The following is a 13,722-nucleotide window of genomic DNA, read 5'->3' as shown; positions in this document are numbered from 1 at the left end:
TCCCTACCAAGACAGTGAAAAGCAAGACATGCAGCCTGCACAGCCCACACTGGTTTCCCTCCACAAGAATCACATGAGCTTTGTGGATAAGCAAGGAATCTTGGCCTGTATGCATTGGCAATGCTAAATGAGCAAATCTGATTGCTGATGTAAAGCTGGGTGAATAAAGGAAAAGAGTTGCCACATAATAACTTATCATGGTGGGCATACCAACCACAGGAGTGAGAGTGTTAGCTGTAACATGTCCACTAATGGCAAGGAGAATTTTACCATGTCTTTGGGCATGGATAAGTGGATAAAGTTCTGTCTGTCGGACAGGCAGACCAGTTAACATAAGAAGAGCCTGATGGATCAGACCAGCAGCCCATCTAGTCTAGCATCCTGTTCTCACAGTGGACAAGCAGATGCCCATGGAAAGTCCCCAATCATGACCTGACAGCAACAGCAGTCTCCCCTCCTGTGGTTTCCAGCAACTGGTATTCAGAAGCATACTACCTCCAACCATGGAGGTAGAACATAGCCATCATGGCTAGTAGCCATTGATAGCCTTATCCTCCATAAATTTCTCTAAAGCCATCCAAGTTGGCAGTCATCACAACCACAACCACCTTTTGGGGGGGCACTTTGGGAAGTCTTCTAAATGGGCACCTCCCCCAAACCCATCTCTTGTATTGTCAGAGAAATCCCACTGAGCATGTGCATTATGATCCAGAATTACCTGGTGAAAACTTGAAATTCCAGCGTACACTGGATGCTAGTAGAGACAGCCTTAAGACAACTTGAATCCTATTCAAGCCTTGCCACACCACATGGCATCCTCAGGGAGCTGCCAGCCTCCCCCCCTTTTAAAAAATAAATAAATCTGGGGCTCAGTGCCTACTATTGTACATTTCCCACACCACACTGAGCAATGTCACACTGTGGCCATAATTAAAATGGCAGCAACCTTGCTCCTATCAGAGGAGAGTCAGTACTGGATAAGCCTATCAAGAAGGCGGGTCAACTGGTGGAGGAGGAGACCCACCAGAGGCTGAGGGCCACTGCAAGGTTAGATTCCTTCCTTTTCTGTATTCTCCATTCTGCATTTTAAATACTACAGATTTAGGACAGGATTAGTCTACTTATTAATGAAAACAGATACTCAGGTCATGTCAGATGAGGGGGGAAATAGTGCCCACATCAAGTATTGCTTGTAAATAAGGCATTTTAAAACAAATATATTAATATTTGTAAGCATGGACAATTATTGGACATTTTTATGTTCAGTTTGTTCCAGGAGCCACTGAATCCCATCCAACAGTCCATCCAATGCGGCAGCTTCAGTGTCCTGAACCTGTAAAACCCAAGAAAGAAGCAAATGTCAGTGTCTTATACATAACTGAAATGGAAAACTTCCTCCCCAAACAGAGAAACGCTGTCCAGGAGCTTGCAAAGAGCCCTGTTTGGTGCTTTAAAGTGCCTGAGGCTTCGGCTTTACTGGCCATCAGCTGAAAGCCTGCTTTGTGCAGACACCTGCTGTGCGAGCAAGTTGCCCTGCAGTTGATCCAGCAGCTTTGACTCTACTGCCTTATCAGCTGATGGGCGGTAAAGCCAAAGTCTGTTTTCCTTTGTCAATACATAATTGGAGTAGGGAGGTGAAGGTCATCCAACAAATACGAAGAAAAAAAAAAGGGGGGGGGGGCAGAATGATGAAAAAATGTGTGGAAAATATCCAAATGGTTTATTTGCAAGCTTTTATCATTAAAATGTCTTTGTAAAAAGCCCAACGCGTTTTGGCTATTAGTGTGCAGCCTTCATCAGGGGCTATTGTTGATTGTCTCAATAAAATTCTCTTCAGAGTGATCTCTGAAAAGTATTGTAGTCAGTATTTCATTTATCTGAGCAAATCTTACGAAAGCCTAAAGCCAAAGTCTGTTTTCCTTTGTCAATACATAATTGGGACAGCTTTTAAGGCTCCCAGTTGTGTACTGGCAGCTGCATCTCTGCCAGTCCTGCCTCGGACCTGATGTCTCTTTGATGTAAGGTGTGGACAGGTGGGCGTGGTTTATGGAAAATGGCCTTGCGGGCCAAATTTGAACTCTTAGTGGGCCGCATTTGGCCTGCGGGCTAGAGGTTCCCCAACCCTGCTATAGACATAACTTCAACAAATTTGACCAACCCTTTAAAAAAAAAGGCATCAAAGGTAGTGATCATCACCATATCTCATAGTAGTTCTGTAACCTACAGTTAAATTCTGTATCTGTTAACTCAGAAGTAAGTCCCATTGGTTTAATGGGGATTAAGACCATATAACTGGGTATAGCATTACCGCCTCAATTATGTGATGTGGTGTCGTAGTTCCTGACAGCCTATTGCATATCAGTTTCATGATCCAAAGGTAGAATACAGGCTGGGGCAAATACTTAAAACAAAAACAAACAAAAGCAAAATGGTACCATCCATGGCCGATGGCCAAGCAGGTTTAGTTGCAGCTGATGTGCCATGTAAACACAAGGAATCCTTTTTATTCCAGCACAGGAAACACACGACAAAATCAGCAGAGGTCTATCTGGAGGGCCAAGGACTGGGTCAAGCATTGCCAACAGCCGATCAAATTCAATTTGACGGTTGTGTCCTGCAAAAAAGAGAGGGGAGGGGATTGTTTCACAACCCTTGGGCAGCTGCACCTTAAAAACCAGGCTGGTATCATTCCGGAGTTCTTACTTTTGTGAACCTCAGCATCTGCAACGTAGATGAACCCATCAATTAGTCTGCACATATTTTTAATGTGTTCAATCAGACTGTAATGTGTTTTCCCATCAACGCTGGACTCTGCATAGAACATCTTGTTGACAGAAAGGGTGTCCTCTTCTTTTGCTCTGCGTCTTTCCTTGCTGGAAACAGAGGAGACAAGACAGTTTCTTAAGATGCTATGCAAGAGGGAAGAAAGAGAGAATAACACAGAACTGAAGGAGTTGAGGACTAGTGCCTTAGGAAGCAGCAATATGGTCTTTTGTATAAATCTAGGCTTAGCAGCATGCCATACAAGCAAATGAAGAATTCACTGGTCCATTTTAGATCTTAGACAACCTAATTCCTGCTGAATGGATGGAACAAATGATGTAGTACTCTGGATTGTGGCCAAAGGTTTCCTCAAAAGAAACTTGCACAGACAGAGCACTTCTTGTAATGGGCTTCCCTTCCTCCTGCAAAACAAAGAAAAAAAAGCCCCACCAAATAAAGCTTACCTGGTCTTTGAATACAGTGTTATAATGTTGAATTTCTGGCCATTCAGATGAAATGTGACTCCTGATCCTACCCCTGTTTGAAACAAAGGGGGAAAAAACAAGAAGAATTTGAGACCTGTTTAAATCTGACGAGTTCCTGAAAAATCATCAATGGAATATATAGTTTATCTAAATACCGTATATTCCGGCGTATAAGACGACTGGGCGTATAAGACGGCCCCCAACTTTTCCAGTTAAAATATAGAGTTTGGGATATACTCGCCGTATAAGACTACCCCTGCTTATGACATGCAGGTACTTAGCAGGAAAACTGTCACTTATAAACTTATAAATATTAATATTTGGATTGTCCAGTTGTTTTGTTTTTGTGCCTAGGAATTACCACCAAAAACTGGGGAAAGATGTGAGAAATCTTTTTTTTAAAAGCAACATTAAATGCCTAGACTCTAGTTTCCAACACTATGGAGTATTTATTGACTGATTAAGAGAATTTATATCCTGCCCTTTTGCTGTTAAAAACAGAGCTCAGCACAGCTTACAAATATAGTAAAAACAATAAAAATACACAATCAGAGAAAAACAAGCCAAAATGTTAGGAAAAAGAGTCTTTCACACCACATGCTCAGTTCTAAATACTGTTGGAGCAAGTTTTACAAGTTCCTCCAGTATTCCACTGGTGCAGGCACTCAGACATTCAAAGTACTGTATGTTTCTTAGGTTTTATAAAAGCAGAGCTTTGCTTAACTCAAAATTTCTTCTCCCTTTGATAACCACATCTACACAGGTTCCACCTCCATACTCAAAATGAAACTGAGCCTGGAAGTGTACAACAACCCCACACATACCTTGCTAATTCGATTATCAATGCCAGGATGTCTGTCTTATCGACCACTCTCCTGCTCCCCCCCCCACACACACACACACTCCGGGCATCATGAAAGACCCAGTCCTGGGCTCAGAAAGAAAATAAATATCTGGTCCTCTTCAAAGTATTGAGAAGCCTCTTGTTTTAATTGAAATAATAATTATAAATTCTTGTTCTTATCACTAATGGGAGTTAATTATCTTGCATATGCTGCTGTTGCTTCTATGGCTGTAACGGAGTGAGGTTAAAGATAAGTGAAATGCAAATAGGAAAAAAAAATACAGAAGGCAGTAACACTTTCCTAAATGTAATACCATACCAACCACAACAAGATTCCTATAAGGCAAAAAACTAAGCATCTCACAACCAGTCACGATTCCTAACCAAAAACCAAAAATATGATAAATGAAGAAATATTTATATAAGCATAACTATCAAATATATTTATTATTTACACAAACTGTAAAGATATTTATAGTGCAATCCTAAATTTATTTATTCAGAAGCAAGTCCCAGCGTATTCAATGGGGCTTACTCAAACAGGGACAGAAATGCAACCTCAAGTGATAAGCAACTTCATTCACACAAACCAAAATTCCGAATCATGCCACTTTACACTGTTTTGCAACTGTTTATACTTGTTTTTATGGTTATTGGATTTTAAATGGCTTTATTTCTTGTTGTGAGCTGCCTTGGTTTCCAACCCTACCTCACAGGGGTGTTGGAAAGACTCCATACACACACGCACACACTGCAGATGTATAAATACATACAGCCCATATAATAGTTTATTGTCAAACCAATTGGTCATTGCAGAAAAATCAGTATTAGTTTTTTAAAAATCAGTATTAAGTTTCCTACAGAATAAAAACTGCAATACCTAAGTAAGCCCTGCCTACTTGCTTTAAAATAGGACTGGGGGGGGGGGGCAGAAAGAGAACACAAACACAATTCTTTTTTACATTCACTCCAAAGTCCCATTGATTTTCAGCACATTCATAATCATGTCTACTCAAAAGTAATTCCTACTGAATTCAATAGGATTTACTCTGGACATATGGGATTAGCAGTTTTTACCCCCAAAAGCAACTATTGGGAAGGTTTTCAAAACACTGCCCAGGATCTGACTCCTACACACAACAGGGGGGAAAACTGAAATGTATATACCTACCCAATTTATGAGATTTTCAGATAAACAGGAGGGGAAACCACCATTTTCTGGCCTCGCAATGAAGTTTTGCAGACACTGCCACCAAACAAACACTTCACTGATTGGCTGAAATCCTGAACGGGCGGGGTTAAAGCTACGAAGTGCTATACAGTAGTTTAAAAAAAGATTTAACCGGGGGGGTGGTGCCTGATGTTTTTATATATATCTCGAGAACCGCACCACCTATAATTTTTTTTTTTTTTTAAATGAAAGCTGAGAATCCGGGCCACCTAAGGGGCTAGCCGGGCACCGGGTGGCATGCTTAGAATCCGGGTAAAACCCGGCTATCCGGGCAATATGGCAACCCTAATAAGACGACACCCGGTGTATAAGACGACCCCCGACTTTGGAGAAGATTTTCCAGGGTTAAAAAGTCGTCTTATACGCTGGAATATACGGTAAGTATATCTATTATATATTTTGGGAAGTTATTTGTCTATTCTTTATGCATATGGACACCTCTTTAAAATATCATAACCAAATTTTGCGTGATGGTTCCTGAGATCAAACAGGACGTTTTCGTCTAATTTTGGCTATAATTGGATGTCATTTTGAATCAAGATGGTGGACTACATCTTTAAAAACTGCACTGATCTGTTGGTTTCTTAGAATTCCTGAGTAACGGTAGCTGCAAGGTGCTGGGCAATTCATAAATGAGGGCATATTTGTGTCCTTACAAACAGGATCCAAAAAAATACAGAACTATTTCTCTGTGGCCATAGAGGTTGCGGTCTTGTGTATGTCAAATAGAGAGCATTCCCCGCTCCCCACCTCCAATGCCACACAGCAAACCCATGTTTTGATTCATGGATAATGAATGGCATGCTGCAGTGTGATGTAAATGGGAGGGCGGAATGGCTTGGAGGATGTAATATTAAGGTGGCTGTGCAGAAACTGACAATCTTCCTGTTGTGCAACCTCTCTCCCTAATTGCAATCTGAACTGGTATGGCCCAGAAACAGAAGTCTCTACTGACTCTGCTACCATGGTTGTATATTGTGCTAATTAAGCAATTTCTCTCTTCAGCCCCTAAAACAAGCAGTGGATAGAGCAAGGGCTTGCAACATTTCAATCAACTAACCAGTTAGATTCATAGATTTAAAAAAAAAAAACCTTTTAAGAGGCATTTGGTTTTCCATCTTGTATACATTAGAGCAGCCTTTCCCAATCTTTGGGCTCCCAGATGTATGATGGACTCCAACTCCCATCAGCCCCAGCCAGCATGACCAATTGTCAGGAATGATGGGAACTGCAGACCAGGAGCATCTGAGGACCCAAACATTGGGAAAGGCTGCATTAGAGAATGCTTCTTCCAATATTATGCCTGCTAAAACAAAGTATGCTACTTGGTTCAGAGTTAGTTTTTTCTGATAGTCAATTAATTTTCCAGGTTTTAGCTGATTACATATATTTATCTTCTTTTTAATTGGTGACCCTCAATGGATTTTTTTGGGGGGGTAAGGGGGCCATACATTTTCAGTTCATCCAGATGGGCTCAATGTTTCATTTCTAAAATGAAAGGTGCTGCAACTCAAGAAGGACTGGAACGTGAACCTCTCCTCTAAAGGTCCTCCTCCCTAATCTCAGGCATGAGAGGGGTTGGTTTGTTGTGATTCAACCCTATACCTAGTGTGTCAATCAAAAGCCCCTGCTGGGCAGTCCCGAAATATAACAGAAAAGAACTCCTATTAGGCAGAGTGTGGCAGCTGCCTTGGGCTGCTGATTTTAAGTATCATGAACAAAGGACAAAAACTGTGTTTAATTTCTAAGATTATTGTGTAATAAATTAGACAGTCTCTGCTCTGGGGAGAGACAGAAGAGGCTTGTGGGATTTTCTGACTTTGATGCCATGACCAGCCTTGGGTATTGTGCATCTTGACTTTAGGGGTAGGGAAGCAGGAGTTGATGCTCTGCCATAGACAGCAGAAAGTCTTGGGCTGCTCCTGTAAAATCTTAGCTCTCCATTCACTCATAGAGCCACAAACCAGACCAGCCCGCTTTAACAGGGGTCATGGGTTAGTGGCAGAGCACATATGTTGTAAGCAAAAGATCCCAAGTCCAGTCCCTGGCCCCTTCAGTGAGGTCAGCCCAAGACATTTTGCTGCCTGGGAGGAAAAAGGAAAGACAACCTACCTGGACTTCAGCAATGGTGTCAGGACAGCATATTCAACTATATCAAAGGACAGCAGAAGAGCCTGGGGTCAACAGGGACAAGCTGTGTGGCAAACATGCCTCTATTCTTCAATCACTCCCTGGCCCCCAGCATCTGCGGTCTGAAGCCCCTGAGTCACTCTACCTAATGGTAGGGTTGGCCCCATTCTGGCTCCAGTTAAAAGATCTTTTGCAGCAAGGTTCAAAGACATTATTATTATTATTATTTATTAAATTTATGTCTCACCCTTCCTCCCAGTAGGAGCCCAGGTGTTTTCTTTTAGTTTGCTCGCTTAAAATAAGAAAATGATATTACCATGCATTTGTCTAGAAGGTATACCAGCTAGCGGCAAAATCTCTGGACTCGTCATCATTCTGTGCACCAAAGATTCATCCAGATCTTCCAACCCCGGTCCAAACATTGCAAAGCGAGGCTCAGCCTGCACGATGAGCGACTGTAAAAAGGAAGTCACAGTTCCATAAGCGGGCCGACTGGGTTTCAGACATCTTTTTCGCCAGGAGCAGCACTTCTTATACCTGTGTAAAAATTTTAAAAATCCACCCCATAATAATAATAAACAAACTTATAAGGAGTAATACAAGTTTCCCAGCATGAGTTGAAGACCCCACAAAGAACACGAAAGTGTCCAATGCTGTTAACACAACTGACGCTAAGTAGAAGTGGACTGGATCTCTGTCTAGGTGGGAGAACTCTGGGAGACCAATATAAGAAGCTCTGAGCTTTCTAAGGAAGAGCGGGATGCACATATATTAACTTAGTAAGTGATTATATTTAAAGTGATCTACAGTCACCCACTCCATTGTATGCAACAGCAGGAATAAGTATTTGATCTTTCTTTTTCCCCTGCTGTCTTAAATACTTTTATACTTGTTTTAGGGCAATGGTGTGTTTTTAATTGTTATCCTATATACTACGGTTCAGAGGGAGGCAATGGTAAACCACTTCTGAATACCACTTACCATGAAAACCCTACTCATAGGATCGCCATAAGTCGGAATCGACTTGAAGGCAGTCTATTTCCATTTTCATTTTTCTTACTAAGGTTGGGCAACCTTTTTTCTGTTGAGGGCCATCTTTCTTCAAAGTTAATTTGCCAGGGGCCACATGCTAGAGTCTAAAGAGGGCATGGCCACCCTTTTTCTCCCTCTCTCTGCAACCCCTTCTCTCTTTTTTCTGCCATCCCGTCTCTCTCTTTTTCTGTCATCCCTTCTCTCTTTCTTCCTTTTCTCTTTCCCTTTTCTCTTTCTTTGCGATCCCCTTCTCTTTTTTTTCTGTTTCTTTTTCTTCCACACCTTTTCTCTCTCTCTTCCTGCCCAGCAGGCTGTTGGGAAAGGGGCAGATCACTCTTGTCAGAGATCTGAACTGATCACGTGCAGCAGGATTTTGAAATTAGGCTGAGGGATGCAGGGTGTCCACCCCTGTTATACACTAATAGCAAACTCAATTCTCTGAGTGTAGATCCTTATGCAGCCAAAACAATACCACCCAAGGTAGGTGGTATCACAAGGAGGTGGCATCAGCAGGTTTGGGGGAACCCCAAGGGTTGCAGAAATACAAAAAAGAAAAGAAAATAAAACCTTAAGAAAAACCTGTACTGTAATGGATGGCATACAGCAGGCGTTGAAAGAAATCCTTCATTGCACAAAGCAAATCTATGTTGGCATGAAATTTAGTGGGGTAAACTTCCACTTCTGATTTAGCTGGTTTTTCTTCCTCTGTGATCTTTAGCAGCCAGCATATCAGGCCTGCAGCTGGGGGGGGGAGAGAGGGGAGGGGCATCACACACACCCTGAGCTGTGCTTTACACACACACCCTAGGATTTTGGGGGGAAATTGTCTTCTTTTTAATTTGTGACGTGACAGACAATGACAACCTCAATTTAAAGAATGACAGCTTGTTTTAAGAACAGGAGCAATTTGAAAAATTCAGTGAATAAGGCAGGGTGAGTGCACAACAAAAGCCTCATCTGGAAGAGCCCCCAGAGTCTGTTCTCTCAAGATTTTCCCTAGCTGAAGGTGGATTTTTCATGATCAAAGCCACGCTATAATTACTTAAGTGATTCTGAAAAAAACAGCCTATATGGTAACATGACCCTTGAAGAGTTAAATATTATAACTTTACATGATGGCCAACAGTTACTCCACCCCTTGGACTTTCCTTTGTTCCATCTTTCATTTTCATTTGTGTTCTCTACCCAGCCAACAATAAAGAAGCATGTTTGTTTATTCTGCAGTTATTATAATGAATAGGGCAGGATTGGGTGCCTATTGCTAAAGGGTGAAATAAAGAGATAACTTAAAGTGGTCTGAAAAAATGGCTACTCTGTACTCTTTCAAAGCACTCACTATGCTCACAATCATAATGGCTATTTCCCCCCTTTTTCTTGCATACTTGATGGCAAAGGATGAAAACAGCCCTAAAGAAATAGAAATATTGCTGTGTTCACTACAGTTAGCTAGCTAGATGGCTGGCCAGCCACCTAGGCTATAATTCAGGCCTAATTTCTGATTTTCTCAATATGTGCGGCTCGGCATGAGGCCTTTTCAGGGTTTGTGGACAGAAAAATCAACCCAGCAAACTAGTAAAAAAAATTCCAGTTGCTTTCCACAGTTAGTTTCCAATTGCTTAGTCCTTTAAAAAGCTCTCCCTTGATTGTCTAACTGGAAGGAAAATTTGAAGGTCAGGAACAAGACTAGCAGGGCAGATTCTCAAAGAGGATTTAACAAACACTTCCCCAAACTTGTATCTAACCACAGTATCAAAGTTAATCTCAGGAGCTCATTGTCATTATCAAAGTAGTTCAGTTAATGAATCAGAATCAGAACACAGGGACAGACCATTGGTGCAAGGGGACTGCAGCTATAGGCAAAATCGAGTGTTTGCGTCTGATATTCCTGGAGATCTCTCAAAAAAAGGAGATGGATGGAGGAGTGAGGGGGAAGGTCACTGCCTTTCTCTTCCACTGGCCTGTCCACACATCCTCTCCATCAATGTGTGTGTGGGGATTGGCTATGTGCCTCTCTTCTCTCAAATGCCCCACCTAGAAGTGTAGCTGCCCCACTTTTTAATTGAAAAATGGAAATGGACTACCTTCGATTCCGACTTATGGCAACCCTACAAATAGGGTTTTCATGGTAAGCGGTATTCAGAGGTGGTTTACCATTGCCTTCCTCTGAACCTGTCACAGAACCAAATTCACAGAGGATAATGCTATCAATGGCTACAAGCCACGAGGGCTATGCTCTCCCTTCACGGTCAGAAGCAGTATGCTTCTGAATTCCAGTTGCTGGAAACTGCAGGAGGGGAGAGTGCTGTTGCGCTCAAGTCCTGCTTGTGGACTTCCCGTAGGCATCTAGCTGGCCACTGTAAGAGCAGGATGATGGAGTAGAAGGGCCACTGGCCTGATCCTGCAGGTTCATATGTTCAAGTAAGAAAAGACTGACAGACTTATAGTTCAATCCTACGTATGTCTATACAAAATGTACATTACATATACAGAATTTTAAAGGATACTTACGTTGCCATATAGTCACATGGGGCACTATTATGCAGTTCAGCAAAGGGTCTGTTAAATAGATCTGCATCTGGTAGTGACTTCCAATCAACAGAATGCCAGGAAGGAAGATCCCGAATGAGAAAGTATCTCCAAAGCAAGGGATCCTGGATTGTTAGCCTCCAGTAGCGACTGGTGCTTCCCAAATTATTCAGATCTTCAGGTGTGAGAAAGGACATCATGTATAACTTCACATATATCTAAAAATAACAGTTTAAATAATTATATTAATTGTTTTTAATTATGGTTTAATTGGTTTTTAATTTCATCTATGCTGTAAGCCGCCTTGATGTACTTTTATGAAAAGGCTAATAAATAAATAAAATTAATCCCCTAGGAAACAAAAACATAAGAACCTCCATCAACATGTCCCCTTCACATATTTAAGAATTCCCCTTTTGGAAATGAGATTTACTGCAAAATTTATGCTGAGGTTATCAGAATAAATGCATTGTACTTAGAAATATAGATAATATGGGCATAAGAATATACCCACATAAACCTCTAATCTCCATCATACTGTCTCCAAAGAGCTTTGCGCAAACCATGGACTGCGACAAAGACAAATAATTGGGTGTCAGAACAAATTAAACCAGAACTATCTCTAGAAACTAAAATGATGAAAGTGAGATTATCATACTTTGGCCACATAATGAGAAGACATGATTCACTAGAAAAGACAATAATGCTGGGAAAAACAAAAGGGAGTAGAAAAAGAGGAAGGCCAAACAAGAGATGGATTGATTCCATAAAGGAAGCCACAGACCCGAACTTGCAACATCTGATCAGGGTGGTTCGTGACAGGTGCAATTGGAGGTCACTGATTCATAGGGTTGCCATAAATCGTAATCGACTTGAAGGCACATAACAACTGTCTCCAAAACGTATTCCAAGTGAGGGCTGTTTTCTTGCCCCAAAGTATCTGGCTTGGCTGCCTTCCTTGGAGCCTGCTCACTTCCGAGGGGAAGACTGCCCTTACAAGAAGCTGCCTTATACCCCAAACAGACCATTGGCCCACCTAGCTCGCTACTGCCTTCGCTACAATAACTTGCCACCACTATCGTGGGCCCTTCTGCATGCAAAGCAGGCGCTCCGCCGCTGACCTAAGCTGCAGTCCACACACCCCACCCGCCTTTACTCCTGAAGAGCGCCATTGACCAGTGTCAATGACGGGGTGGGCCCGTTCCAAAGAGAAGTGACCAATGAGAAGCAAACAGGAAGGTACCGAAGGCAGGCTGGTCAACAACGGGAACTTTTTACATCACACCCGGAAGCAGCGACTCGCTTGCCTAGCTGGAATCTGCCAGAGTGGCTCGGGCTTGCGGGGTCAGTGGCGGCGTGCTTACCGGCAGGGCCTCGAGGGCGCTGGGCGGCTGCTTCTCCTCGTCCTCCTCCACAGCCTGTGCCGGGAGCTTCTCCCGGTGTCCCCATCTATCCCGCAGGAGGCGGAAGCTGCTGCGCAGGAGAGACTCTAAGCGGTGCCAGTCTCCACCGTTGCTCTCTGCCATTGCTCCAGGCTAGGCAGTACAACCGCGGCCGGTTCTATTTCGCTTCGTAGTGAATAGAAACAACGCCTCTGAGGCCGTAGTAGCTCTGGGCGCTTTTGAGGGAACCCAAATCCCACCAAGAAATCGCCACAACTGGGAGGAAAACAGCGATTCAAGTGCCCCTGCAACCGCGCCGTGGCTCCCTGCTGCTACTGATCGACAAGGGAGAGCGCTTGGAAAGGCAAGCCCGCCCAGCCTTCCCACCTCGGGCTCCGCCTTCACTTTCTTCCGGCAGCTTTGGGATCATTTGCTCCGCCTCAGGCCCAGCCCGTTAGCAACGGCGCGCTGCTGCTCCAGATCCGTATTAACGCGGGTGCAAGGGCCATTAAAAGCATCAAATCCCCGCCATTGGGGTTATACGTCTTGCGTGGTATGAAAGTGCCAGAGGTGCTGGTATAATGAACATACAAATAGTTTAGAATACAAATCATCTTTCAAATAGTTTTTAACAGAAGCTCACGCCTCATTCATTGCTCATACTGAAGGCAAGCCGAGTTTATTAGAAGTTCTGAAAGAAAAACCATTCCAGAGGAACACTGATACATCATGGGGCTTTTGAATCTTTTGCCTTTAAAAAAAAAATATCTTAATTTATATTTTTATTTTTTGGATTTGGGCCCCTCCCACCAACTGTGTGAGAGAAGTTCTGTCCTGGGCTCCTTCTGGGAGGAAGGACAGGATATAAATCTAATTAATAAAAGAAGTTTAATATTCTCATCACTTTATAGAGGAGGAACAATGTGGATCAAACTTGGGCATATATACCAGGGAGTAAGTACCATTCAAAACAGCAAGACTTACTTCTGAGCAAACATGCATAGGATTGCACTATGGGCCACTCCTGATTGGTTGTTGTTTTGGAGGGGAAGGTGAATTCTGCAAGATGTCATTGACACAATTAGAGGGTATTAGTGGCAGATTTATACAGGTGTATGCACACATTCCACTTTAGTGGTGGTTCTACAATGCTTCCCCAGTGTAACCACATTATTGCCATCTGGAGGGGCACTCCTGCAATATTGCGCAACAAAAGCAGGACAACCCCCCCCCCCATTTTTTATATAAAACATTACAGGATTTCAGCAGGCAAGTACAGAACATTCGCTGAATGGAAACTGAGCAGTATGGCCACCCCAAAGTGTTTAC

At 42.7% G+C, this 13,722-nt stretch overlaps 1 protein-coding gene across 4 annotated transcripts; it reads right to left on the bottom strand.

Moving 5' to 3' along the window:
• Positions 1-1,233: 1,233 nt before the first annotated feature.
• On the bottom strand, positions 1,234-12,848 carry FBXO4 (F-box protein 4). Of its 4 annotated transcripts, none has more exons than XM_061617200.1 (7): positions 12,376-12,848; positions 10,994-11,229; positions 7,770-7,990; positions 3,228-3,300; positions 2,704-2,873; positions 2,436-2,614; positions 1,234-1,333 (listed from the first exon to the last, which is right to left on the bottom strand). In XM_061617200.1, exons 1-7 carry the CDS (start codon positions 12,535-12,537, stop codon positions 1,244-1,246), a joined length of 1,131 nt encoding a protein of 376 aa, XP_061473184.1. In that variant the 5' UTR covers positions 12,538-12,848; the 3' UTR covers positions 1,234-1,243. The 4 variants fall into 4 exon arrangements, with proteins under 4 accessions (XP_061473184.1, XP_061473193.1, XP_061473213.1 ...); XM_061617209.1 differs by having other exon boundaries at positions 10,994-11,186; positions 12,376-12,541; XM_061617229.1 differs by lacking the exon at positions 12,376-12,848 and adding an exon at positions 12,048-12,157.
• Between the last annotated feature and the right edge of the window lie 874 nt (positions 12,849-13,722).

Source organism: Rhineura floridana, chromosome 1 (assembly GCF_030035675.1).
Source record: "Rhineura floridana isolate rRhiFlo1 chromosome 1, rRhiFlo1.hap2, whole genome shotgun sequence".
Lineage (NCBI taxonomy): Eukaryota > Metazoa > Chordata > Lepidosauria > Squamata > Rhineuridae > Rhineura > Rhineura floridana.
Note: the sequence above shows the minus strand (reverse complement) of the source record. Positions and strands in the feature narration are given on the sequence as shown.

Bases quoted from the DNA above. Each gene is read 5' to 3' on its own strand.
- FBXO4 (XM_061617200.1), bottom strand. From the start codon at position 12,537: ATGGCAGAGAGCAACGGTGGAGACTGGCACCGCTTAGAGTCTCTCCTG. The intron at 7,991-10,993 runs GTAAGTATCCTT...ATTTTTACACAG, and splicing joins CCATGTGACTATATGGCAAC to GTATAAGAAGTGCTGCTCCT. The intron at 1,334-2,435 runs GTACCATTTTGC...TGGGTTTTACAG, and splicing joins TTGGCCATCGGCCATGGATG to GTTCAGGACACTGAAGCTGC.